We start from the raw sequence: 27,851 nt of genomic DNA on the forward strand, positions 1-27,851 counted from the left end.
TATCATGCTCTTATTTGTCAGTGTTTGGTTTTGCAAAGGGACACCTTTTTGTTTAGCCAAAGTGAGCAGAGATGCCTCGGACTTGTGTGTACAAAGCAGATAACCTCTGCTGTGTTTGTGGCGAAGTGACTTTTGCATCACAAAAGTGCAACATCACCTTTATTTTGGCTGACAAATTGGAGATCAGGACAAGATGTGGACACCCACAATTGCTGCAACACTTGTGCAACAAATCTCTGCCAGTGGTTGAACAGGAGGAAATCTATGCCTTTTGCAGTGCCAATGATTTGGAAAGAGCCAACAGGTCATATCAGCAATTGTTATTTCTGCATGGCGCCTCCAGTTGGGAAAAGTATCAAAGAAGAAAAAGTGGACTGTGCATTATTCAAACATTCCATCAGCTACACGCCCAATACCCCACAGAGAACTGCCGGTTCCTGATGCACCAGAATCACTCACTTGAGTCAAACGAGGAAGAGAACGAGGATTAAACTTCTGGTCCTGAACCATCAAGGTCACATGACCCAGATTTTCTCCCATCCTCCCCCTCTGAACCATATCTCATAACACAGGGTGAACTGAAAGCCCTGGTCAGGGATTTCGAACTAGCCAACAGTAAAGCAGAGCTGTTGGGCTCCAGACCGCAGCATTGGAATCTCATGGCAGGTGATGTTAGGGTTTCCATGGTTCGTGACTGTCAAAAGGATCTTGTCCCATTCTTCATGGAAGGTGATCTTGTAGCCTGCAACATCGATGGTGTGATGGCAGCCCTCAACATCGTTCATGATCCAGATGAGTAGAGACTGTTCATAGATTCATCGAAGAGTAGTCTTAACGCTGTTTTGCTGCATAATGGAAATGTTTTGCCATCAATTCCAGTTGGTCATGCAGTCCATATGAAGGAAACCTATGACATGAAACAACTTTTGAGGTGCATAAACTGACCAACATCAGGGCAGCTTTGTGGCGATTTGAAGGTTGTTGCTCTCTTGCTTGGTCTGCAGACTGGATACACAAAGTACTGCTGCTGTTTTCTCTGCGAATGGGATAGTCGTGCGAGAGTTTCCCACGACATCAAGATAGATTGGCCACTCCAACACTCATTGGAGCCTGGGACAAAAAGTGTTCAGCATCCACCACTTGTTAGATCAAAGAACATCTTGTTACCACCCTTACACATCAAGCTGGGTCTGATGAAGAACTTTGTCAAAGCTATGGACAAAACACAAGCAGCTTTGAAGTATCTCCGTGGAAAATTTCCAAGGTTAAGTGAAGCTAAGATAAAGGAAGGTGTCTTCGTTGGTCCTCAGATTCGTGAACTTCAAGACGATGCATTTGAGTGCACTGCGTGGCAAAGAACAGATGGCATGGAATGCCATCCAGTTAGTAGCAACATTCTTTTGGAAACAAGGCAGACGACTACAGGGAGTTGGTGGAAAACCAAGGCATACAAAAGCCTTGGTTGCAACGTGTCACTAAAGATACATTTTTTGCACTCAGAAACACTCTCAGGGCAAATGGAGCCCATCAATGCTTGCAGACAATTGCTGGACAGTGACAAGAGATGCTCCATTTAATGAATACGAGACAAGCCAAGAAGCGCCGAGTAGACACTAATGACTATCCTATGTACTTATATTTACATAAGTTGTTTGCCTTTTGTTTCATAATACATTTGATTTATACAACACTTTTGCTGATTTTTTAAGTGTTACATGAACAGGATAGGTGATATGTTATCATGTAAAGCAACCATACACACATGAAAAGACCTAAGTTTACAATTTATGAGAAAACTTTAATACCTTGGGAACAGTAGCCAATCAGTTGTTTTGTCATAATTGAATTCAGCACATCAAAATCCATAATAAACAGCACATTTCATCTCTGAAGCAGATGACATCTAAAAATTTGTAGACCAGTTATTGACTCAAGGATCACCTCAAGCTATCATGAGGAACGGAGCTTTTGGCTCCACACATCCCGAGTAATCGACCGAACCAATGCATTGGATTCTTCAAATATTCTCAGAAATTGTTTATTACATGGTTGTCATCAATACATGGATATTCTTTGTTCCTACGATAATTCCACACGGAGACCCCTCTAAAATGCATTTCATAGGCACAGCAGGGGTGGTTCAATTCAACGGTTCAACAGACACGCAGTTCCACCGTGCGCCCACGACCAGCAACTGTTGGTGGAATTGCTTTGCTATCTACATGATGTGTGCAAGCTGTGTCAGCTGCCCAAAAAGTGTAAACCTGCTGTGAGCAATTTTTTTTCTATCAGTGCAATGGTAATTGCGATATCCATCTTCATTGTTTCGCTCGCCTTTGCTACAAACACAAGCTACAGAAATTCAAGAAACACACCAACAAAAAAAATGGGCTTATTGGAGGTTTAATAAAGATGTATAAAGTACAAAACCTTCTGCAAAAAAAGGAAACCAATGTGTACAACTTGTATCCCAAGTCAAATACCTACACCTGCTCTACTGTCGAATGGCAGTGTGAACCTTGCTGCTAATATAGAATTACAGCAAAGAGCATACTGAATTTTGCCTGAGGCCATAAAAAAACAATACATGGGTTCTTCTCATCAGCTTGACTGAATTTTCACAATTCAACACGTTACATTTTGCATGAAAAAAGTGCAAAAATAAAATATTGGAATTGTCTAGCAAAGAAGGTCCAACAAGCATTCACAAGCTACCTGAAGCGGAATACACAAGCCAATCAACAAGAGCAGGCTCATTACTCTCAACACTAACAATTATCTTCGGTGTACAGTTTGTGAATGAACGAACCGCACAAGCAGTACAAATGATAAAAAAGCAAAAATCGATGCACGCTGGGGCCTAATGAGAACCAGACAGGGGATATTACTTTTTACGGCCCAACAATGCTTCAACACATGGGTACTATGCATAATTTCGACACAGCACACGGTAAAATCACAACTGTTAAGAATGCAGGGGGGCTGGGGGGAGGGAAAAGGGTAGGGAGGGAACTGTAAAATAAATGCTGCCCAAAAATTAAAAGCTGTGTGTAGATACATCATAGATTATCAAAAGCAATGTGGCAGCTCTGTTACACCATGGATGAAAACGTGTCAGCTAATTCATTAACTTTCAACGAATTGGTGAACAGGCTGGGAAGTTAAATGTGACAACTGTTAAGTACGCACTAGCAGATTTAAAACACTGGGTTTTCATTTATCCGGACAGGTCAGGCCCATAATAAGCGTAGGATGAAGAGGTGGGAAGCGGGCATGGGAAGGTTGTGTGTGAAACTGTGGGCCGAGTGTTTAAAACCTTCGCTTATCAACCACGCACACAATGGAACACCTTCCTGGCTAAATATCCCACACCTGTTTTGCAAGCTTACAAAAAGGGCTCGCACAATTCAGCAGGAGGGGGATATTTTCTCTGCCGGTGCTCCATCTGAAGTGGGGAAGAAAGAAGCAAGTTGCAGTGGAGTCTCAACTTCCCCCAGCCTGGTCTCGAGCACGCAATGTGGCCCCCCTTTCACTGGCTGGAACCACTGCCAGGATTGCTGTAGTTTCCGTAGTTGCCGTAGTACTGATTCCACTGGCTCTGGTTCTGATAGTACTGGTTCCACTGCTGGGCGTACTGCTGCACACATCGCAAAAGAAAAAACATTTGCTGCTCAGCTTAATAAAAAAATCACGTGACACTGACGATAAAATGTATTTCCAGTCCAAGACGTAGAAGTAGCTACATTAAACGTGCACAAGTGAACATTCAGAAGCATCATAACATTTCCGAATGTGAACATTTTTCAAAAACAATTAAAAGTGTGCTGTAAATCTGCTATTCCTATCAACATTCAGATGTTTTGAGTAAGTCAATGACTTCTATTCGTGCTTTAATACATCAAGGTATGCTTTTTTCCCTTTGTGGTCCATTGTGACATTAATGTTGGGCATAAACCAATTAAATATGCAAATTAAAGGTTCCAAATAAGGAGAATGTTTTTTTTCTCAATACCACATTTTTTATATTCTTTTTGTCTAGCTTAAAAATGGCTACAGATTACATTTGCTCACATCTGGCTGGGCTTGTAAACATTTGAACAGGGATGGGAAAAAACTAAAAATGCAGAAGATAAAAAAGGGATAGAATATTTAAAAAGAATGTCCTGTTATGCATTGCTAAGCAAACATTTGGTGGTCTGTTTTTTTTATTTTCACTCAGACCTTTCCGTATTCTGGACGCAAGCGGTGGTAAAGTTGTTGGTCATAAGTTAGATTTCAGAACTTCTTGACATGACCAAGGGCGGAAAGCCCACCAGGCACCACTCACCTGCTGCTGCTGCTGTTGCTGTTGTTGGTACTGTGAGCCATATCCTGTGCCGGAGGCGCCGTATGCCTGCGCCGTGCTGGTACCGTAGCCAGTCTGTTGCCCATAGCCCCCGTAATTCTGTGCGCCGTAGCTGCCGTAGTTCTGGGCACCGTAGCCCTGAGCCCCATAGCTCTGGGCTCCATAGCCCTACGGACAGCGCAATCATGTCAACATACAGAGGTTAAAAGAAAACAAATTTCACTGTTTTAAACAATTCCCAAAGTTGCATGTATCCAAAGCAGTGTAGCAGGATCAATTTGTTTCTGTAATAATAAATGCAGATTCACCTCGAAAAGATTGTCTAAATGACTCCACCCTGAAAGTCCTTGCACTCCAGCTACGAGCTAAAATCCCTCATTCTCCACCTCCAAGCTGATGGAACGTGGCTTGCTTGCCAGAAATTTCCCCATTATCGACACCAAACTGCCTCCAGAATAAGCTGGATTTCGTAGAGGCGTTATAACAGATCGTTGCCTTCACCACCTGAATTGAAACTAGTTTACAGGGTCAACTGCAAACTGGGATAGCAACGATTGACCTCTCTGTTGCCCGTGACACCATTTGGCATCATTGTGTGCTGCTGCTGAAATTGGTCAAAATCATCAGATGCCATTCTACTGTACACCTAATCAACACGATACTCGGCGACTCCACCTTCACTGTACACCTCGCTGGTAAACACAACCACAAGAGAAATTTGAATGGCCTCTATTTTAAAAAAAGATGTGACCTGCCATGTACATTATCTCGTAAGTTAATATACGCAGATGACAAACCTCGAATACACTGCCATTATTCTAACAGTTGATCTAACTTTATTGGAGGCATATTAACACCTCTGGAGACTGACCAAATAGTTCCAAAACTACAAGCAATTTCCACTTGAAGAATCGTGCAGCAAATGCCACCCTTGACGTGTCCCCTTCTGTGGTAGCCCAGTGCACGATGACCTCACTTCAAGATGTCTATGGGTTGTCATGGACAAAAGCCGGCCCACCCCCTTCAAGCCCCACATAAAACAGAGATGTGAAAAGACCGAAGCAATAAATTCGCCCTGCAACAGAAGCCTGCAGCAATGAGCTTGGGGAGCCTCATCTGAAGTGCTGCTAACTGACGCCCTCTCAACTCATCTACTAGGTGGCAGAGTATTGTGCTCCTGCTCCGGGAGCTCATACACAAAACTGCTCTATACACAATTAAATAATGGAATGTGCATCATAACCTGAATACTGAAACCGACACCAATCCCCTGGGGCTCCCTGTTCTGGCAAACATTATTCCACCAAACATCCACACCGACATGCAAACTGCATTCAGGGGTATTACACGTCTTCTTGCCAATGACAACCTACCCATCAACCGAGAACTCAACAATGTTCCTTCCCGCCGACTCAATTCCTGATCCCCCCCCTTCTGGGAACGTGCCGTCACCGTCCTAGAATCTCACCCAGAGCTAGAAGAATACTGGCGTAAAGAGTGGAACATCCAATTCAAGAAGCAAACACCACACTTCCTGTCTCTGACTTTCCTCAAAGAATCTGGTTTGCAATCAACCGCATCAGAACATCAACTGGCCAATGCGCACATCTCCTTCATAAATGTGCAATTAAAAGACAAGCCGCAGTGCGATGTGGCCATGCAACAAAAACTCAAGACGAAAAAGTAAACAACTGTCTGCACACCCCCCCCCCTTCAATGGAGGAATAGTAAACCTGCGAAAAATCTCTCCTGAAGCCCTCTCATGTATGTATGTATGCTGATCCTCTTTCGCACCGTACACAGCCAACCATGCCAATCCCATGGTTAGCAGACCAACAATGGCATTTAGTTCCTCAACATATTGCCATAACCAAGAACAGAATAGCTCCTGCACTGTAGAAGCCATTGCTGTTTTAAAATTTCCCAACAAACACTGGGCTTCAATGTTGCCTATTCCCACAAAGCATCATGTTTGTTCATGTTGTTATATTTTGAATGTTTGGCAGTCATATTGCAATGTCATTTATATATTTATTTTCCTCACAAATCTTCAAATAAAATATTCCAATAGTCCATGATATCTACAAAAATAGATCTTTTTTTTGTTTGCATTTGCGATAGCTTCTGCTGAAACCCTTCAACCCTCGCCAGTGTGGAACAACTTTCCTTCACCATTCAAAGATCGACTAGTTTGCTCAGCATTGTCAGGATTCCCCACTGCAAGTGATGTATTGCACAGTTTCCAAAAGTGCTCAAGCGTAGATTTATTTGAAAGTGGAGCAAAATTCCATATTAGATACTTTATGACCAAATACATATTTGTATATGTAAATAGTGCAAACAAGTCATTGCCCACCTGGCCATAGCTTCCTTTGTAACCACCAGCGTTGCGGCTTTGGCTGTAGGTGCCCGCTTGGTTGCGGTTGTACCCTCCACGGTTGTTGTAGCCACCACCACCAGCAGCAGCAGCAGCAGCGACACCACTACCACCACGATTGTTGTAGCCACCACGGACATAATCTACAGGAAGATATTTACACATTACAATGGATGAACATGAACGCACACACAACAAAAACAGTACACTGTGTGCAACCAAAAAGATGAGAATACGAAGCACTTCCACATCACCAGTGCAGTGTTACACGACTACAAAGGGACTGCAAAAAATGCACAAACTTCACACCATGACACTAAAAAAATTTTTTTTCTTCCGCTTACGTTCCGATGATGTACGTGTACATCATCAAAACGACACCAGAAAAACGGAAATAAACTATCGGTACTGAGGCTCCCACAAGGCCATGGCGGGAAAGTGTGGCAGTTTGGCACCAGCTATCGTGCAGTGTGGTCGTGTCACGATGGTTCTCTGCGGCGAGTACAATGTCTCTAAAAACATCGGCGCTATGCCTCAAGCAACTTGCAGACAAATTGGAATGGCAAACGGTTAAAATAAGGGCGATCAGGGCACTCCAACAAATTCCTTGAGTGAGCAGGAGAGCAATACATTATTGAATCCCTCTGCGCAATGCTTTGAGCATAGTGCCCTTGTAAGGATACATTTTATCCAGTTACTCTGGATTCAAAACCCATGACTCATTGAAAATCGGCTAAACATTCGAATGCATGATCCTCCTAAAAAGCCTTGTGACTCACCAAGGCTTTTCGGAGTATTTTCTTTCTTACATATAACCAAGAGATAGAGCTAAAACCCTTCGAAATGTACATTACCGACAACCACTAGCAACACATTGTGTGTACCCATGAGCGGAAAAAACAAGGATACCTGCCGCTAGACCTGGGGCAAACAAAATAAGCGTTATCTTCAAGCCACCAACTTTCACAATTCAAACGGTGTGCAGTGCATCCCACAACCTCCCACTTACTGGAAACACCACGTGCGTTGTTGCCTCCACGATAGCCACCCCCACCACCACGCTGGCCTCCAAACCCGCCGCTAGTGGAGTTGCGGAATCCACTGTTACGGTTATCGAAGCGGTTGAAGCCACCGCTGCCACCGCCACCACGGTTCCGGAAGCCGCCCTGCCCACCACGATTGTCGAAGCGTTTCTGTGGGGGCGGAGCAGCCTTGCGGCCCTCCTCACGGTACACCGCCACCAGCTTTTCCGCTTCTTCCTTTTGCAACTCGACGAAGACCACTTCGTTCAAGAAATCCGACGCCTCCGGGAGTGTGAAGTTGGCTGGTTCACAGGCGAGTGGGCCGATGGGTAGGCCGATGGGCAGGCGAGTGAGACAGACAGAGACAGAGAGGGGGGATGGGAACCGAGATCAGCACTTGCGAAATGGGCGGGCGCCAACTCACTGGCGGCGCGCGTGTCGCCGCGTCAATGCGCTCATCGCACGCGCATCCACCCAGCGTTGGCAATTCAGAACACAAAAAATTTGCCATGCCAGGGATACTGGCATTAATTTAAAAATAAATACAAAGGAGGGGAAGGGAATTAAAAAGTCATTACCTTTACAAAATAAATATTCAAGAGCAAATTGCAGGGTAAGATATCAAAGTAGCAGAAGTGGGGGGAAAGAGGAAGCGTTTTTTTAAGGAGAGGCTGTTTGGTGCAAGTGATAAAAAAACAAAACAAAAATGATGGCACTTGTGTTTTTTTCCCTTCCAACTTGCTTTAGCAGTGTTGTCCAGGGACCTACCTTTCATCTCTAATACAGCAGAATCTGGGACCTCCTTGCCTTCCTCGACAGTGCGCTTTTTTGAGCGGTCTTTTAAGTCCTCATCCGTAGGACAAATTACAATAGCCTTGCGTTGAAAACCTTCAAAAGGACGCATTTTTCGCCTCTGGGCTGATCCATAAACATTTGTCTATCAACGGCGAGAAAGAAGAATGTAAGAGACATTAATTCAGTTACTGGGGTTTGGTTTTGGTCTGCCGTGCGATGCCCGAAGCCGCCTGCCTGCAATGACGACATAAGCGCAGACAGGTTTTGGACATCTTACAACGATCAGCATCAACGGCAAAGCGGGCGCATCACAGCAGTTGTCTCTCCCTAGCCCACACTCACCTGGCCACAGATAAGATGTCGATGGGCGCTTCCATCTGAACCAGATATAGGCGCCTAAGGTGATCTGGAAGGAGAGCACTAAACAGGCACTAGCGATAGATGTTTTCTATTCTGATAGCCAGTCCTACACTGGCAATGCATTTTCAGCCTGCACCTGCCCCCTTCTTTGTAAGAGCTAAAGTCTTCTATGTGTGTGGAGGTTTAAGAAAACATAGGCTAAGGAAAGCAGGGCATTCACGTCTAATACTATTATTGCTATAAACTGCCTTGAAAAAACACAATGCCTCAACAGGTGTAGTAACCATTCTGTACCACGCAAAAACATGGATCTCCAAAATGCATTTTTACAAAGACAAGAGCATCCACAGCACCCTACTAAGTTTGTTCATTCTCTGGTTATAGTCGACTAAATGCATGTGAAGGCAAAGGACATTTACCTTAAGATGTGTGAAGTATTTCAAAATCTGATTAAAACAATTGACAACTCAAAATGTCTCAGCCATGCTATTAATATCCAGGTGACACAGTAAATGTGAACACTTTCAAACCATAGTACACCACAGAACATGTCTAATCCTTGCTCCTAAACACATGTAGTATGTGCAACTGTGGTCTCAGCAGGATTAAGATCAATCCCACCACCTGCACTCAGCCAGTGCTCCAGACTAAGTGCCCTTCAGACAACCAACAAACGATATTCACGAAAACACGTCAATCCTGGAAACCGCCCTCAAATCAATACTATTATGACAATGTAATCCAAAATTAGGTACATTCAACAACAGATGCAGCTGCTACACCCTTTCCAAACGATACTGCATCTCAACAGCCTCTCAGCCGATTCCAAAGAGATATCACCAAAGGTGTCATAGCTACAGATAAAGTGCTTCCATCGCCTATGTTGCCTGGGACCATGACTCTGTCACATATCAGTACATCAACAATTTCTGGGGTTCTATCCGAAATTAATTGATTGCTTAACTTAAAGCAGCAGAAAAACACTAATGGCATCTCAAGGACATGTTTAAAATACGGAGAAAACTTCTATAAAATTACCTATGCCAACCAAGCGTGCATGTCACCTTTTATTTAAGGCTATTTTGTTAAGCTATCATTTGTGGCCAGGTAGCTTCTGAAAAATAAGTTAATACCTCAGTGGCCTTCGCCTAGTCGGATGTGGGGATGGTTTAGTTTGATTTGTATGTTGTGGGTGATTTGTTTGCTTTTTCTGTACTTTGCACCATCTCGTTTTTTCCACTCCAACTGGACATCCGTGAAAACGATATTTTATAGCTCATCGGATTCCTCCGGTATAAATATTCTGATTCTGACTATTTTTAGAAGCCAGAATTAACATGAATTGATGAGCTTAAGTTGTTCAGCAGGAGCTGTCAAATTTCCTGTATGAGATTCTATTCACATTAAATCATGTAGACAGGACTTTGATGTTGTGTACCTGTTTAAACAAACGATGCTATTTGAACCCGTTCCGATGATGTACGCGTCTGTCATCAAAACGAGAAGAAAACGCAAATAACTATCCGTACCAAAACTCACTCCCCTCCCACAAGGCCATGTGGGAGGGCCTGGCAGTTTGGCGCCAGCTATCGTAGAGTGCGATCGTGTTGCGACAGTTCTCCGAGGCGAGTACAATGTATTGAAAAACAACGGCGCTACAACGCCTCTCTAAATAAAATTAACGCAGAGCCACTTGCTCGTTCCGAGATTCAGACGTCATGGAGACACCCACTCTGCAACTAGCAGACGTCTCGGAATGGGAAATGGTTCAAATGAGAACGATAAAAGTACCCAACCAAGTATATGCAGTGATCATCATTATTATATGCAGTGATCTTTCAGTTTAACAAGACCGCCGAATGCCGTTTCTAAATTAAGAGCCTTTGAAACAATGGCCAGCGTAGGGTAGGACGTGACATAAGTAAGGGTATAACACAACATTTTGGACACCAAAATGTTACTTGCCTAAAAAAACTTCTTGATGCCGGACTCGAGTAAGCTGGAATTTGGATAAATCCAAAAAGGCTACCAAAGACAAATACATTTCTCAAAAACGAAAACCACTTTGTGCAGCGGCCGGATACAGCGTGTGCTTACGGACAGGTAACCCCCGACTTACGACCTTCTACTTATGACAACCTTTCTCATAGTCAGCAAGACCCCCACAGTAACTGATCAAAACCTGTATCTATGACTGCCTAACGACTTGCTAACGACGTCGAGTTGATTGGCAATGAGTCTGTGATTGTCATGTGCCTAATGGTGCTGAAATGTGATGCACACGCAGATTTTCAAATGTGTTTTTTTATGTTTGTGAAAGTTAGGTTTTTTTCATTTATTTTCGTGGTAATTTTTGGTATTTTTATGGTATGTAATGAGTTTCCAGGAACAGAACCCTAATATATAACATTGCACCTAAGGGAAATAAGGGTTTGACTTACGACGTCTCGACTTGCGACCGTCGTCGAGGAACCAATTAGGTCGTAGGTGCAGGGGGGGGGGAAATCACGTGTACTCGCAATTATAAATCACTTTCATCTGCTGTACGGAATTGTGATTGAATGCACTTGGGACACCTTAGTCATCCTTGTGCTTTACGAGGGCTGCCACCATTTATTTTACGATATACAAAAAAACTGAAACTAACAAACTGTATTATTGGCCCATTTATTGAGATTTTGTCCGTTTCTTGGATTACTCTTTCTTTGGTTTAATAATAATGAGTGCGATTCCTGGTTTTAAACCCTTGCCTATCAGCTTTAATCATCTACATTTGTCTGGGGCATTTCATCCATAGGTTTAGGAATCGGCCTGCCAAATTTTCTTCAGTATCACGGTGACCCGGATTAAACTGAAATAGATAGATTGAACTAAAGTAAGAATGTTTGCCTATAAATTTTGAAATATTGAAACTAAATATTTTGAGATAGTGGAATGTTTGTAATTAGACTTCAGTAATTATTACTACCTTTCAGTATGCTGAACTTCCACCATGACCATAAACGCTACCCCCCTCAATTTAGTGCCGCAGTGTCGAGATGTGAACTACCTCATCTGGTATGAAGGAGGTCATGGATTCGATCCCGACCCGGACGCCTGCTGTATTACTTGCGAGTTTGCGTGTCGTTCTCATCATTATCACGGTGGCTGGGAGATGCTAATTACCTCATCTGGTATACAGGAGGTCGTGGGTTTGATCCTGATCCGAACGCCTACTGCATATTTGGAGTTTGCTTGTTCCCCCTATGGTCGTGTAGGATTTTTCTCCGGGTCCTCCGGTTTTTCCTTCCACATTTAGAATCAACGTGCGTTTAGAGTATTTGGCTGCTATAAGTTTCCACGTGATTAGTCACTTCGTTGAGCTATGATTTGTGATAGCCATGTTGCCTTCTAAAAATGACCTGTATAGCTCCGTGGGCCTTACCTGGTATTCTAATAAGTCCCATCCCTGGTACCCTATGATGGCTGTCACTGACCAGTGACATGTGAACAGACCCATGTCATTCATACTTGCCAATCGGTTCAGTCGTCACTGGATTACAATACGATTCTACTGTGTACGAAATTGGTAATTGATTGATTTAAAAAAGATAAAAAAAATGTATAATCGATTCACGACCTGAGTGACGCATGAGTGACTGTAAACCCCCACATCCCCCCGCCCTTTGCCATGTGCATGTGTAGGGTTGCCGCACTGGGGCTCGTGTGGATGGTCCCCCAGTAGGGAGGAGGGTGCAGTTTAGAAACAGGCATTTAGTGTACTTGGCTGCTATAAATTTCCACTTGATAATCCACTTCGTTGAGCTATCATAGCCAAGGTCACTTCTGAAAAAGCTATATAACTGCAGTGGGCCTTACCTGGGAAAATAAAAGTCTTTTAGTTTAATTAGTTTCGCTGAGATTTTATGTATTTTTAGATGCCACAAATTGTGGAGTTCATGTTGTTTGGCAGGTGCTTTCCTAATTCGTCTCTGTAATGCTATTTATATCTACATAATTTCTGGAAGGAACAAAAAAAATCTACGCAAGTAACATTCATGTATGTATGTTGAACTTCTCTCACATGTACATAACCAAAAGTGCTAATCGGAGGTGCTAATTTAAATGTTCATAAAAACCACAATTTAGAACATTAACGGCATCATCGCCAACGTGAATATAAAGGTCTGCTACTTTAAGTCATGTTCAAGGAATTTTTTTAATTCTATCAAGTTTGACATGCATCCAATGCATATGTTATGCATTTTAATCTAGATTGAAAAGTAGAGCAACGCACACAGATTAACTACAGATAAAGTGCTTCCATCGCCTATGTTGGCTGGGACCATGACTCTGTCATTACTTTGTCATCGTCCCAGAAAGGAACACTATAATCTGCATACATAACCAGACATGTCCACCAAGCTGAAAACATGTTTCAGTACTAAATAATAATCCAAAGTATGCCATTTATATTTGATTATATTTGATTACCTACATCTTAAGCAAAACAACCACAGGCTAACCATTATATGGACATTGAGAGACCCTACACAGGATAATTGCATAAAAAAGTACTAAAAAAGACCACGGATGTTAAACCATCTCAAGTTCGAAATGGAAACATGAGCGCATTCCCACTGCATTCAATCACTACATCTACCTAGGGATAAAACACGAAAAGAGAATGAAGGAAAGTTCAGGGATGGATAATGAGTGTACTTACCTGGTTCCACTTGCAAATCCTACATATTCAAGAGCCGGGGTTATAATAAAGTATCAAAAATGACTTACCTCCTATACTCACCCCTTCCCTTTGCAGCACAACTAAGGACTCACACTTACCTTATGGCCCATCTTGCTGGCACTGAAAACGTAACTGTTAGTCAGCTCTTACCTTGTACTTACATTTAACAAGACAACACAGTCTGCCCATCACCTACGAGCGTTTTTGTTAAATTCAATGTTACCAAGTAGCAGGCTTCCTTTACTCACCAGCGGTGCATTTACTTTACGCCATCAGCATTTAACGTCGCTCGACTTGTTCTCAGTCCATTTAGGAACTGTACGTACTAAGTGCCGCGTGTTACAGCGATGCGCCAACGCGTCACGTTCCCGCGCGAAACATTTACAACATGGCAGCGTGTCAAAAGTTCATTTGCGTTACTCGGCGACGCCAATGCATTTCAGTTCATCGCGTGTGCACTATTAAAACATTGCGTTGCAAGCACAGAACAAGAAGCAAACCTCAAGTACAGTCAGGCAAGTCAAAATATATAAACCTGTAACGTGAAAATATCAAGGCAACTACGAAACGCAATCTCTACCCTGTCACAACACAATCCTCCGATTCGCATGGTTGGCTACGTTTGGTGCGAAACAAGTTGAACATACAAGCAAACATCCTACATGGCCACATGGTCCATATCATTAACAGACATTAAGGGGGCAAACAAAGCAGTAGTTCCCAAGCCCTCTGCAAACCGGTTAACACACAGTACATTCAATGCCCAGCAATTTAAAGCCACAGATACATCCCCTCCTCTCACAATTGGGCAATGTTTCTAGCCGTCAGTTGATTGCATAATATGCCAAGAACACTTTTTTCTAAACTGCCATTAAACGTTTAGCTTTGTCTTCTATTCAAATAAGCGCAGCCATATTCGATATGCGTAATATGACACAGGGGAACACTTCGTCTAAGAATGCATGACAAGACTAGCTAACAGAAATATAAGCGTCTAAATACATGACACTTCATTTAAAGTTTCAATAAAGATGAATACAAAAGGCTGGGCAGCTTGTGCAGTGCTTTAACCAGGCGTATGAGGGTCTGCGAGGCTTAACAACAACATCAGCCAGGAGGAGTTCACTGGATAGCCATTGGCTGAAACTGCATGATGATGCTATATTTAGCAATACCACTCAAAGTGTCCTCGTGCTTACAAAATATGAAATATCAGTGGACTGTGAAGAAAATTGCACGATGTCTTAATGGAGGATGTCCACACAAATAATATGTCTAACCGATTGATGTTTGCTATACATATTCTATTACTGGCCTTAAACTTGGAAAAAATACACTCCACTTCACTGTGAAGGTGATAACATTGTCACATCAAAAGAGAAACCATTAACATCCTTAGCCAGCAACCAAAATCCTAATGCCACATACCCTGTTGCGCAATTGTGCTAAAATCATTCTACCCCTCCCCGCAGCAGTACCACGGAACAATGCTATCACGTTGCAATGAGATGTCATCCTCAATGGAAATCCAATCGACACCGAGGCTCCTGCCAAGCGCTACCAAGCGAACCCACCCCCACTTGCAGATAGCTGACGACGTTTGGCATGAATCTCAGGCGCTAGACAGTGTGTGGCCCGCACGAACGCGCGCGGGCCTACCTGGTCCAGGATGTAGTTACGCCGTTTGCGGGCAGCGATCTGCAGCAGGCGGTTGAGGCAGTGCGTTGCCTCTTGGATGAGAACGTCCCAGCGGCCCGCGTAGTTGCGCTGCCGGCGGAGCCCCATGATCTACACACGGGGGGGGGGGGGGGGGGAGAATATTCATTTTAAAAGGAACCACATAAAGCAGTAATGTGTGTGTTGAGCTTATTTTGCACTGTACGCAGCCAACCGTGCTAATCGGAGGTGCGAAAGCAGGTCACATATTCGTGACAACATCTTTACATTACTTCCATATAACTTAAATACACCAAGGATATCAATTTTAACAGTTAAAAGCAGAGTATTCTACTGCATTGTCAGATCTGCATAAAAGGTGTTGTGTTCATGAATTATTCTTAAAAGAAAACCAGAATTGCGACAATATACTTTACATTTACAAGTACCCTAAATTAAAGACTACTTCAAGAGATAAGTCAACTTTAAACATTTCATGCATCTACTTTTCTGGATGAATGACAAATCAGCCAGTTCCAGAAAAATGCACTGGCTTCAATACACATCTTTTTACGGCACTCTAAATAATCACAAAATCCTATAGGTCTACTCCACAATATAAAAGTCAAGGTCATAAGATGTGAGGTAGCAAATGGCACGTATAATTATTAGTAGCATGTACTAAGACCTATGAGTTTACCTTCATCTTCTCCATGATGTTGTTGGTACCCATAATGTTGTACTTCTTTTCAGGATTATCGCGGCAGTGCTTTTCGGCCCATGTTGATTTGCCAACGCCTGGCAACCCCACCATCATCAACACCTGCAACGCATACAACAGTCAGGAAAGTGTCAAGTGCTTGCCAAAACAGGTGATCTGCATCTTGATTTGAAGCTTTCGTGACTGCAGGAATCCATAATCTTTGGTACTTTCGGTAAAGTCACGTAGGTAGAAAATAAATCCCGACGTTTCGGGCGCAACACAAGCGTGACTTTACCGAAAGAAGCAAAGAGTAAGTTATCTGCATCTTCGCTGCGGCTGCTGCATATAGAGGAAGACTGCAATGTCAAAATTTCACCTTGTTTATACGAGTTAATTCGTGTCACAAGGTGAAAGACACCATGATAAGACACTAAATTCTGTAAATGAGGTTTGCACGTTATGCAAGGGGATCTCCAATGAGCAAAATGGGAACAGTTGGAGGAAGTCATTGTCCCTCATGCAGGTGCAGCCCAATTCAATATATCTTGACAATGGGAAGTTGATGGCTGGTACTTTGATTCATTGTATTGGGTGTGCATGGTTTTGTAATAATGATGCAAATGCATGTAGTACCATACCACTTTTGAATTACCAAGCGAATTGACTATCAATAAATACAGGTGTAGCCTATGCTTTTGATGCATGCACATAATTGCATTGAGGAGCTATTGCTCTTAAACACTGTCATACTAACGGTCTACCCGAGGCAGTGCAGTTTTCACAGGACCAGTTTCTCTCCTGCAGGTAGTCAACTGTTTGAATTTATGAAATCGTTTCTACATTAGTGTCATAGTATAGCACCAGCTTAACTGCATTGCAGCTCAGTGACGTGCAGTGAGGTCAATGGCTGGGGAGGCACTGGCTAGTGTCAGAGCCAGATTCACAGAGAGGGGGGCGTGGCCTCACTGAGGGGGCGTGTTAGACACCCCCTCATACTCTCTGGTTCTTTTGGTAACGTCACGCAGAAAAAATATAAAAGAAAAATGTTTCGGTCGCAACACAAGCGGCCGTCTTCAGTGAGGCAGATGTGATAGCTGCCTCGCCTGGTGCTTTTTCATTGCCGTTTCAGGATAAGACCAGCGAGCCTAAATATCTATATACACATACGTGAAATAAGTTACCTGGAGTATGGAAGATACCATATAAAGGCAACTGGATTAATGATGCCCAACTATAAAATGCCATGGCATCATTAAGTAAAGCCTCACACATCCGTACTGCTGCTTATGGCAATATTTTGAAAAACTAGTCCCCACAGATTTTCCTATTTTTTTCATTCTCAAATAAAATGCATATCAAAGCACTGCACCTTGCATACGCCTGATTTGGGTGCTGGATAGAGAAGCCTCTGCCTAAAAAGATTTTAGCTCTGCCCTCGTCAGCACCATCCCACGTCAGCGGGTCACCTCGCAATCGGCCTTGGTCTTGGGCCCCACAGTGCCACGGATCCTCTTATCCAGGGGCACCTCCTGGATGAACACGAAGCCCTCGGGCAGTGGGAAGAATGGCTCTTCCCTCTGTCCAAAGTTGAACTCCATGGAGCAATTCTTGGTGAGGATGTGAGGGAAGAGTGGGCGCCCAGCCAGCTCCTCCTTGTTGATCTTAAAAGCCACCCCCAGGTCCTTGCCGTTTTTAGAATGCGACAGCTCCACTTCCTCACCCTCAAAGTTCTGCAAGGAAGGGGATGAAAGAAATTACACTTGAGAGCACATCATGAAGATAATCATAAGATCGTTTATGGCTGTGTGTATAGCGCTGAACCACAAAACACATATCATAACAGAAGCATTTGTCAAGGCATTATGATCAATAGTAAATAACAATTAGTGGCCATCAGAGGAAAAGCACAACACATGATCAGACCACAAAATTAGGAGGAATTTTAAGAGCGCTTTTAATTACTGTTGTTTCAAAGAAATTAGGTTATGTAAATGGTGATAATACAGACCAAAGGTTCTCAACTTTTACATACCAAAAGAACATTTTATATTGGAAGAAAACTAGTAGTCAGGAAGAGCTGCCACCCTAGGATTTGGAAGTCTGAGTGCAAGCTAACAATTAATGGGACTTTAACCCACATTTATAAAAATGCTGGCAAAGGTAATACAATTACAAATAATCAGATAATTCCATACACAATCGCTCACATTTGCATCTACTGATAAACTTGAAAATTTGACGATGTATTCATGACATTAAGATAGGGAAAATGGAGCAAACTAATGACGAAGTCGCCAAGTGTAACTTTGAGATTTCAACAACACCACACCGTGGCAAAATCCAACAACACCAAACATCTGAGACACTTACAACAAAACATCCGATGACGTCGCCCTCACTGAACTCCTCTCCGTAGTCGTCAAACTTGCAGTCGACAGATTTCTTTGCAGAGCCTCCATAGCCGTAAGAAAACTTTTCCTCTCCTGTACGATAACACAGAAACAGCACAACCAAAATAATATTTATGCAACTTAAGATTGATATAACTGTTAAACAGGCATTCAAGCTGTTAACATTGAAGGAGTGTAATTAAATTATAACTAGGCACCTTGATTTACCCCTCCTCGCAATAAATGTTTACAATGCAGCAAAAATTTGATCGCAGAATTGATTCTTTAAGGTCTCATTTTACCATCTCATTTGCATTATTCTTAATTTTTCTGGCTCGCTAATACTGTTGATTCACTCATCCGATTTTAAGAGCATATTATTTACATGAATCGTAATCGATGACATAAGATACCTATATATATTGTGCAGTTCCACAAAAGTTTTAAGCTTCGTTAAATAGAACTTAAGTCAAGGCTGAGGATCTTATTATGACAATGTTGTGGCACAGTTACAATAGTTTAATGCCAATGCAGTGACAAGTGAAATGACAGGATGCCTAATAACGATTTGAATAATTCTGTTATCATTATTCATGTCAAGACAGAGCCTAGGTATCTACAAAGCTACTTGGTTTTTGGGTTGCATAATCCTTTAGTTAAAATCAAGTTAAGCAGTGTTTAAAAATTAAAACTTTTCGTTAAAAACTAAACTATTTTTTTATTTTACCAGGTACGGCCTACTGGGCTATATAGCCCTTTTTTACAAGTGACCTGGACATAAGTTATAGCCCAACGAAGTGGCTTACCATGAGTATATTTATAGCAGAAAAACCGGAGGGACCCGGACAAAAATCCACACGACCATATGTAGAGAGAACATGCAAACTCCAAATATACAGCAGGCGTCAAGGGTCGTGATCGAACCTACGCCCTCCTCTATACCAGGCAATGTAGTTAACATCTCATCCTGGCAGCCCCATCGCAATGTGGAGCCACCCTAAGACATTTCAAAGTGCCATTCAGCCATGCCAACACCAAAATAGAAGCAAAAATCAAGAGCCAATGCCACGAAGCTTCATAATAAAATCTGCCACAGACCTAGCTGAGTGCTGCAACTGTCCAGAGACCAGCCAACGCGAACGACGTGGGGGCAGGGCTCCGAAGCCGGCAGGTGCTTCACGGTAATCTTCTCAGTCACCTGAAAAAAAAAATGAGGACACAAGGAGCACGCAAATGCAGGTAACCGGTGAATCCTGCGGACAGGGTGATTTGTGGTTTTGTTTTCCTCTCCAAAACCCAAGTCACATAAGCCATAGTAACGTTGCAACATATCCCACACACTTGGTCACGATTCATGACGTGCAATGTCACACTTTATCCACAAGGCAGCGCATGACTACATTTGATGATTTTTTGTCCAAAAATATTCTATCATCTTATATCAGCAGGGGTGGCCAACCTGTAACAGACAGAGTCAAAACGTACCCATGGGCTTCTGCAAAGAGCCAAGCGTGTATTTAATTGTATATATTGACAGTTTTCGGCACAGCACGGGAAACATTCATTATTTTTTGCTACTGTGATAGTATGTTCTACATTATGCCCCTTTGATAGAGCCGCATGTGGTAGATTTAAAGAGCCTCGTGCAGTTCGGGAGATGCCAGCTGGCCACCCCTGCTCTAGTGTACAGTGATGTCCTTTATTCTAAGAGGGCAGTTGATATTTACGTTCTTAAATGAGCCAGGTGAGGCCACTGAGATGATGCATTCACATTATTTAATAAGAATGAGGTCATGGCCTAGTGAGAATCAATATTTCTTCATCTACTTTATTCACAGGCGAGGGCCTAAGATACATTTTTCTTCAAGCCGTAATTTACACAAAATATGTCATTATTTAATGTCGTTTATTGAACTATGAGACCACATGCAATTAAATATTTCATCATGTTATGTATTTAACTATGAAAGGCCAATGAGATGCATTACTGTTTAATGTCCTGTATGTGACTAGCTGTTAGCACACAGAGATAGGTTTTTAAACCCGTTATTTTAATGACATTCTAATACTGTATATGCATTTTACTTGATAGGTTTCCCCGCGAAGCAAACGTCATCAAATCATTCATTTGGACCAGATGTAAGCCCATTTGGATTATTTTATATACTTTATTTAACGAAGGTTAAAGTGGTGGCAGAGGTTAGTAAAGTGTACTTTGAAGCCATCAACCTAAATTCAATTCCCGACAACAGCTAATATCAGTTATTGCAAATGCTTGGGGGATTAATAATCCTACATTGCACATGTATGCATGTTAAACTTCTTTCAAACTGTACGTAGCCAATCGTGTTAATAATTTAAGAACGATTAGCTAATTGCTTGTGAACGATTAGAGCATTTAAGAATGCACCTACAAAATAAGACTGTTACCATGTACTTCAAAAACATGAAAAGTAACGTGGATCAGAATGGGCGCAAATAATTACATAACCCTTCTGGGTCTCTTGAGTTCTCAGCTGGTTAAAAAACAACTTTATTTTGACTTGTACCTTCATCTCAAAGCCAACTTTCTCCTTGATCACGCCAAAGGTCGCCCGGGCACCCGACCACAGGTAGGCAAATCCCTCGAAGGTCAGTGGAAAACCACTGTATCGGTCGCGAGTCACCTTGAAGTGCAGATCTGAGTTATCTGAAAGAAGAAATCTTACCATTACACTGGTTCAATTGCATGTCTTAATTGTGATCATCACAAATGTAAAAAGGCAGATTAGAATGGTGCTAAATAAATCAGAATCAGACTATTTGTTCATACTGGAGGAATCCGATAAGCTATAAAGCTTTCGGTAAAGTCACGTAGAAGGGAAGTAATAAAATAATAAAAATAAAACATAATAAAACAATTCTCACGACGTTTCGGCCACAACGCAAGCAGCCGTCCTCAGGTCCTTCACCTGAGGACGGCTGCTTGCGTTGTGGCCGAAACGTTGTGAGAATTGTTTTATTATGTTTTATTTTTATTATTTTATTACTTCCCTTCTACGTGACTTTACCGAAAGAACCAAGAAGATGAATCCCTGCAGTCACGAAAGCTTTAAATCGAAAGCTATAAAGCTCTTTTTCACAGATGTCCAGTCGGGGAGGGTCAGAATGTTACAACAATGATATTTAAACGACGATCAAAGGTGTACTTACAGGTGTCCAAGACAACCAAGGTCTCATCGATGTCTTCATCTTCATCCTCTAATGGAGGCTGCATTGATTTTCTGCGTGAACACACCAAATTCACTCAATACATACCTTAATTTACACCAGAGGTTGAGAGAAAACGGAGCTGCATCATTAGTTTTGCAACAGACACATGCAATTGAAAGAACATTTTTCACCATAACAAACGGCAAAGGCTCAACCCCTTAACCATTTTCATTGACTCTAAGCCAGGCACAATGGCTCCAAAGAGCCACACCCAAATACAATTGTTTTACAATGCATGTTGCTAACAATTACGTGGACATATTTGTTCAAAGTTCAATCGACAAGCAGTAGAGATAATTCAACAACCAGCAAACAATACTCTGATAAGACAAATAAAAACAGGTTTGGCTGTCTGATCAGTGTATTGTTAAAAGCATAAACATGCAACTCTCAAAATGTTTGAACTGTCTCTGCATATTAGTTTCCGCACTGTAGACATCGATTGCTGCGGAAATCCCCTACATTTACAAGGAATTTGGTTGAAACTCATCGGTTCTCTAAACTTACAGTGCCAATAAGATGGTAAGCAATCATATTGTTTGTTACCAAGCATAAACAGTTTCAGATCTGCTTTGTTTCGATAATCATGGCACATGGCCATCCAATGTTTGGCATGAGCCAGTGGCATAAAATCTACATTCCACAAACAGCAGTCACGTTAAGGTCAAACCACAATCAAAAGTTACAGAAAGTGGTGCCGATTTTAATGAACCCAAAGGCGGATTGGGAAGAATGAACCATCGACTGCTTAAAACTGACAACCTTCAATTTGCAGTGGTCTTAAAAGCATACAGTTAATTATGAACAAACGAAGCGGCGCACACACACTGCAAGAACACCCACCGGTCAGAGGCTTCATCTTTGTACTCGTAGGTCGCAGCATTGGCCAACGCCTCCTCGTGCCCGCGCTTGCGTCCGCGGGCGCCGTCGTTGCTTTCATCTGCCTCGTTCTTCACGGCTTCGACTTTCGCGCCGGCCTCCGCGCTCGCCGCCGCTGCTACTGCGCCTTCTCCCGCCCCCTCCGCTGCCGTGTCTTTCTCCACCTTCACGGCGACTTCGGGCGCGTTCACAGCCTCCTGCTCGCCTGCAACGTTTAAAAAATGCACGAAGCATGTTACCAGTGATTAGATTTGTTATTTTTTTACTTTGCACACTTAACCCAACTAAACTATTTACTTTTACCAGGTAAGGCCCACTGAGCTACATAGCTCTTTTTTCAGAAGTGACCTGGCCAAAAATGACAGCTCAACGAACATGGCTTATCATGTGTAACTGTGTAGTGTGGTAAAATACGCGGTGCGCACTGTTGGCCAAGGGCAACTGAGGGCAGGCAGGTGCGTGCAACCTTACGTTGCACCTCATTAAGGGGAGAATCGGGTGCAGACGGGGTCGGCCGGGGTTGCACGCTGACACCGGAGGTGTTGCCAGAGAGACGTACGATAAGGGGTGATTGATGCCAGACAGGCGCTAGACAGGCGCTAGCGCCTAGACAGGCGCTAGCGCCTGTCTGGCCCTAAAGAGACACAAGGCAGGAACTGGATAATTGGGAGGATATGAGGAGGCGCGTGAGAGCGGAGCGGGAGTTCGGGTTGCTGGGACCAAGGTAAAGAAATCTCGCCGCTGCCGCTCAAGCCAGGGACGGACCTCAACCCTCACGAGTCGCCGGGCGGGTGATGATTGATCCCCCCGCCCGGATCGGACGAGTGAGTGGGTCTGAGGGAACGTAGGCGAGGGCAGCGGTGCAGAGTGAGGGAAGCTGTGTGCAAGCCTCTGTGTGAGCGCTGCTGTGTGCAAGCCTCTGTGTGAGCGCTGCTGTGTGCAAGCCTCTGTGTGAGCGCTGCTGTGTGCAAGCCTCTGTATGAGCGCTGCTGTGTGCAAGCCTCTGTTTGAGCGCTGCTGTGTACAAGCCTCTGTTTGAGCGCTGCTGTGTGCAAGCCTCTGTTTGAGCGCTGCTGTGTACAAGCCTCTGTATGAGCACTGCTGTGTACAAGCCTCTGTGTGAGGGCTGCTGTGTACAAGCCTCTGTATGAGCGCTGCTGTGTACAAGCCTCTGTGTGAGCGCTGCTGTGTACAAGCCTCTGTGTGAGCGCTGCTGTGTACAAGCCTCTGTATGAGCGCTGCTGTGTACAAGCCTCTGTGTGAGGGCTGCTGTGTACAAGCCTCTGTATGAGCGCTGCTGTGTGCAAGCTCTGTGTGAGCGCTGCTGTGTACAAGTCTCTGTGTGAGCGCTGCTGTGTACAAGCCTCTGTATGAGCGCTGCTGTGTGCAAGCTCTGTGCGAGCGCTGCTGTGTGCGGAGCTACCGAGAGCGAGAGCTGCTGTGAGGAAGAGCAGCCGCAGGCAGGGTAGCGAGGTGTAAAGCAGATAAGGGACGTTAATCAACAAGTGACCGTATAGACAGAGGAGTGCCTACAACTGGTGCAAGAATAGAGTAATAAAGAGTAAGCAGGTGACCTGTAACGTGTCCGACAGTGATTTTACAAGACACTTACAAACGTATAGAAGCCAAATACTCTAAAACACATGACGTTGATTTTAAATGGAAGAAAACGCGGGAGGACCCGGAGAAAAATCCACGCGACCACGGGGATAGCATTCAAACTTCATATACAGCAGGTGTCAGGCTTGAGATTGAACCCACGACCACCTGTTTACCTGGAGAGGTAGTTATTATCTCGCCACCGTGGCACCCTGCATAAAGATAACCCCAGCAGTACAGACTACTTCAACAATAAAAATAATAATATTCGCAGTTTGTCAGACACTACGGAGTGTAATAGACAATTCTAAAAGTCATACTTTCGGACCACTGTGGTAATATTCTATGAATAGGTAATTGAATGAAGCTTCAAATCTAGAATTGAATGACACATTGGAAACAAAACGTATTTCCCTATGGGGCCGTCCATAAATCACATCACGCGATTTTGGACGATTTTTGACCCACCCCTCGTCACAAAAAGTCAGACCCCCCTCAAATGACGTCACAAAGCTCTGCCCCCCCCCCAAAAAAAACATGCTTCAAATCGCTTTAAACTATTGTAGTGCGTATTTAATGTGGCGCTGCACTCTGATGTTGTAAGAAAAAACATTTATATAAAAAAGTACATTTAATTAAGTAGAACGTGTTGTCTATATTTATTTAAAGTTGCGCATTTTGATGTGACGTCTCATTTCTCAACCCTCCCCCCATCACACATCGTCACAAATGTCTCACCCCCCCCCCCCCCTAGGTGCGTGACGTCATTTATGGACGGGCCCCTATAAAAACCAGTGCCGAAGGTTTCGTAGCCAAGTCTTGCGTTCCATTTCTATAACTCAAGCAGCCAAAAAAGTGAGATGTGTAAACAAAGCCCACGAATTGTGTACGAAGTTTAGCACAATGCGTGTGCTCGTGAACACAGGAGCTACACTACATTAATATACCGGTCATAAAAAAACACAGTCGAGAACAAACCACGTTGACACAGGAGGACCCATATACATTCGCTCAGTCAACATCTCACACTGTACATCACACACGCAGCACCCTAGCACTGTATTACAACTCCCCCCCCCCATCTCAATCAATACACAACAGCGATACAATTACAAAGAGACACAATTCGCAATTCAAAAGCATTCAAAAAGTGCAACGGAGCAACGAATTATTCTGGGCGAGGCCAAATTCTGCCGTAAAGCAAACGCCCTCATTAAGATGTCTTTAAATTGCGTAACAATTTTGCCTCCATTAAGGGACCCCAATATTATAGACAGCTCTTAACAAGCGGAACAATACATAATAACTTTAACGTAAACCCCGCGCGTTGAGCAAGACAAGCCAATGGGCCACGTGTTTTTTGTTGGCTGTGTTTGCAATGAACAATGGCGGGACCACGTGCGTGGAGCCATGATGAGCAAGATCCCGGGGTGCGTTGCTGATGGTGTGCTTGCTGCTGCTTCTGACAAAAGCCTTCACCAACCTCCTCCTCCTGCCCCTCCATCACGCGGCATTCACCAACAAAGCGATGCCCCTTCCCCCACCCAACATTCTGCCCCGCCGGTCTTTGTGCTGTAATAGCGGGAGATTGCGTTGGTTTATTCTGTCAAGTAGTTGATTTAAGTTTGTGATTGTAAGCCAGCAACGACTTCTCGTCCACTTTCCTTCACTGCAGTTTATCCGAGTTAAGATCGTATGGTATATTATTAACAAGACTCGCTAAGGGGGGGGGGGGGGGGGACAGCAACTAATCAAGATAACGAACCCGAGACCATTTGCTGACTACTTAAACCTGACAGAACACGTTAAGTCTGCCGAGTATATAAACAAAGGATCGTGCCTTGCGGCGCTTTACATAACCGGCCCACAAGACACGTGCTTAGTATTATACATTTTAAACAATCCATTGAGCCTTGCAATTGTATGTTCCTATAATAAATGTTAAGCTCATCAGAAGCACGTTGAACCACATTAAAATAAATATGCCCCCTACATAATAACGCTTGGACCACTGTTACCGTGAGCATCATCGATCCAATCGAGAAACCCACGTGGCTTCCTCTTCAACGCCTAAAATCCATCGACAACTGCGCCAATAATCCGAGCTCCTTCATCACCACACCAGATCACCACAGAAGGCTCCACACCAACACAGCACCCCATATCACCACACTCACCACCACCAAGTTCACCTTCACACGATCCTCATCAATACGCTTGCCACTTCCATGACCTATAACCAAGCTACTAGATCCACAAAGATCGCCCCGTGTAGTCTGTGACGATAGGAGTGATGTTGTTAACGAGCAACTATGAAGGCCGACACGTAACGAGGAGTCAGCGCCACGCCCGGCCGCCTTTGTCTCCCTCGTGGCGATGTTTACACTGTACCCATTTTATGCCGAGTCGTCCTAGGGGCGGCCCAAAACCAGTTGCGTTCATGGCAAATCGCACGATAACAGTTACACTATTGCTCACCATTACTAGCATCTACACCACCACCACTGTCACCAACACAAACATATCCATACACACAATTTAGTATAATTAGCAAAGCCAATTACTACTAAACCTAAATTACACCCATCAACAAAACCACCCGCGACCTCCTCCATCAACCACCACCTATCGTAGCTGCATTTCATCATCATCGCACGGCACGCAATTTGCTGCAATCACAACACAAGAGTGTAGTTTAAATCAGAACAATAGCTGCTATAACTACAATTATAATCGATCCTCTCGGTGTAAACAATCGACAACGCCAGACCTGTCTCGGGGGCCGTGCATTTTCCTCCACCTCCCGATCCATTCTCCTCCTCCTCCTCCTGCTGATGCTTCTTCTCCGCGTGTCCCTCCTCCTCCTCCTGTCGCGATGGCTCCTGCTGCTCCATCGGCCCCTCGTCGTTGTCGTCGTCTACCTTATCATCCTCCTCCTCCTCCTCGTCCGATTCGTCTTTCGCCGCGTGGTTGGACGTCTCCTCGTCGCTGGTGGTGGCCACGAGCAGCGCGCCATCGTCCACGGGAATTCCCTCGTCCCCATCCTCCTCCCCCGCCACGCCACCGGCCTCGTCGTCTCCCTCCAGCAGGATCGAGTCGTCCACGTCGTCGTCTCCCCCTCCTCCTCCAGCACCTTCCTCCTCGCCATGTGCCCCACCACCTCCTCCACCACCTCCTCCATTGCTGCCGCCGCCGTCTTCGAGGTCATCGGAGGCGAAGTCGGCGGCGGGAGGCTCCGAGTCGAGCGCCGTCTGCAGCCGCTCCTGGAGGTCGGCCTTGAGGCCTCTGGTCTCGAGGCCGCGGCGCTGCAGCTCCTCCTTCAGCTCGTTCACCTTCAGCTTCTTCACGTTGATGGAGCTCATGGTGGTGGTGGTGGTAGTGGTTGTTGTTGGTGGTGCCGCCGCCGCCGCCGAGAAATTTACGGGGATTTTTTTTTCGTTTAAATGATTTTTTTTTTTTAGAGTCGTTGCAACTTTTAAGCACGTTCGACGCGTAACCACGATTGAAGTCGGGGTGAGGTAAAGTGGCTCTGCTGCGTTTCGCTCGGGGGTTTCTCTGCCGCGGATGATTTAGTCGCTAAAAGTCGGCGACCATTTGCGCGCCCGAATTGACGCACGGAGACAAAATGGCCGCCGAGCGGACGGCGCGAGCCCCGCGCTCGGCTCGCTCGCCCATTGGTCGCCCGCGCCCGCAAGGCGCCGCGCCATTGGTCGACGGCGCGCGCGCGTCACGAACACGGGAGAAATT

General features: G+C 44.2%; 1 protein-coding gene across 2 annotated transcripts; it reads right to left on the reverse strand.

Moving 5' to 3' along the window:
• Positions 1–2,387: 2,387 nt before the first annotated feature.
• On the reverse strand, positions 2,388–27,755 carry HNRNPUL1 (heterogeneous nuclear ribonucleoprotein U like 1). 2 transcript variants are annotated; one of them, XM_061568469.1, is made up of 14 exons: positions 26,875–27,755; positions 22,470–22,710; positions 21,567–21,637; positions 20,924–21,063; positions 19,473–19,572; positions 18,355–18,467; positions 17,451–17,714; positions 15,982–16,104; positions 15,285–15,413; positions 8,513–8,681; positions 7,732–8,046; positions 6,702–6,865; positions 4,328–4,513; positions 2,388–3,634 (listed from the first exon to the last, which is right to left on the reverse strand). In XM_061568469.1, exons 1-14 carry the CDS (start codon positions 27,464–27,466, stop codon positions 3,530–3,532), a joined length of 2,712 nt encoding a protein of 903 aa, XP_061424453.1. In that variant the 5' UTR covers positions 27,467–27,755; the 3' UTR covers positions 2,388–3,529. The 2 variants fall into 2 exon arrangements, with proteins under 2 accessions (XP_061424453.1, XP_061424452.1); XM_061568468.1 differs by having other exon boundaries at positions 2,388–3,637.
• Between the last annotated feature and the right edge of the window lie 96 nt (positions 27,756–27,851).

Source organism: Lethenteron reissneri, chromosome 41, assembly GCF_015708825.2.
Source record: "Lethenteron reissneri isolate LAM-NWPU_2019-01 chromosome 41, ASM1570882v1, whole genome shotgun sequence".
NCBI lineage: Eukaryota > Metazoa > Chordata > Hyperoartia > Petromyzontiformes > Petromyzontidae > Lethenteron > Lethenteron reissneri.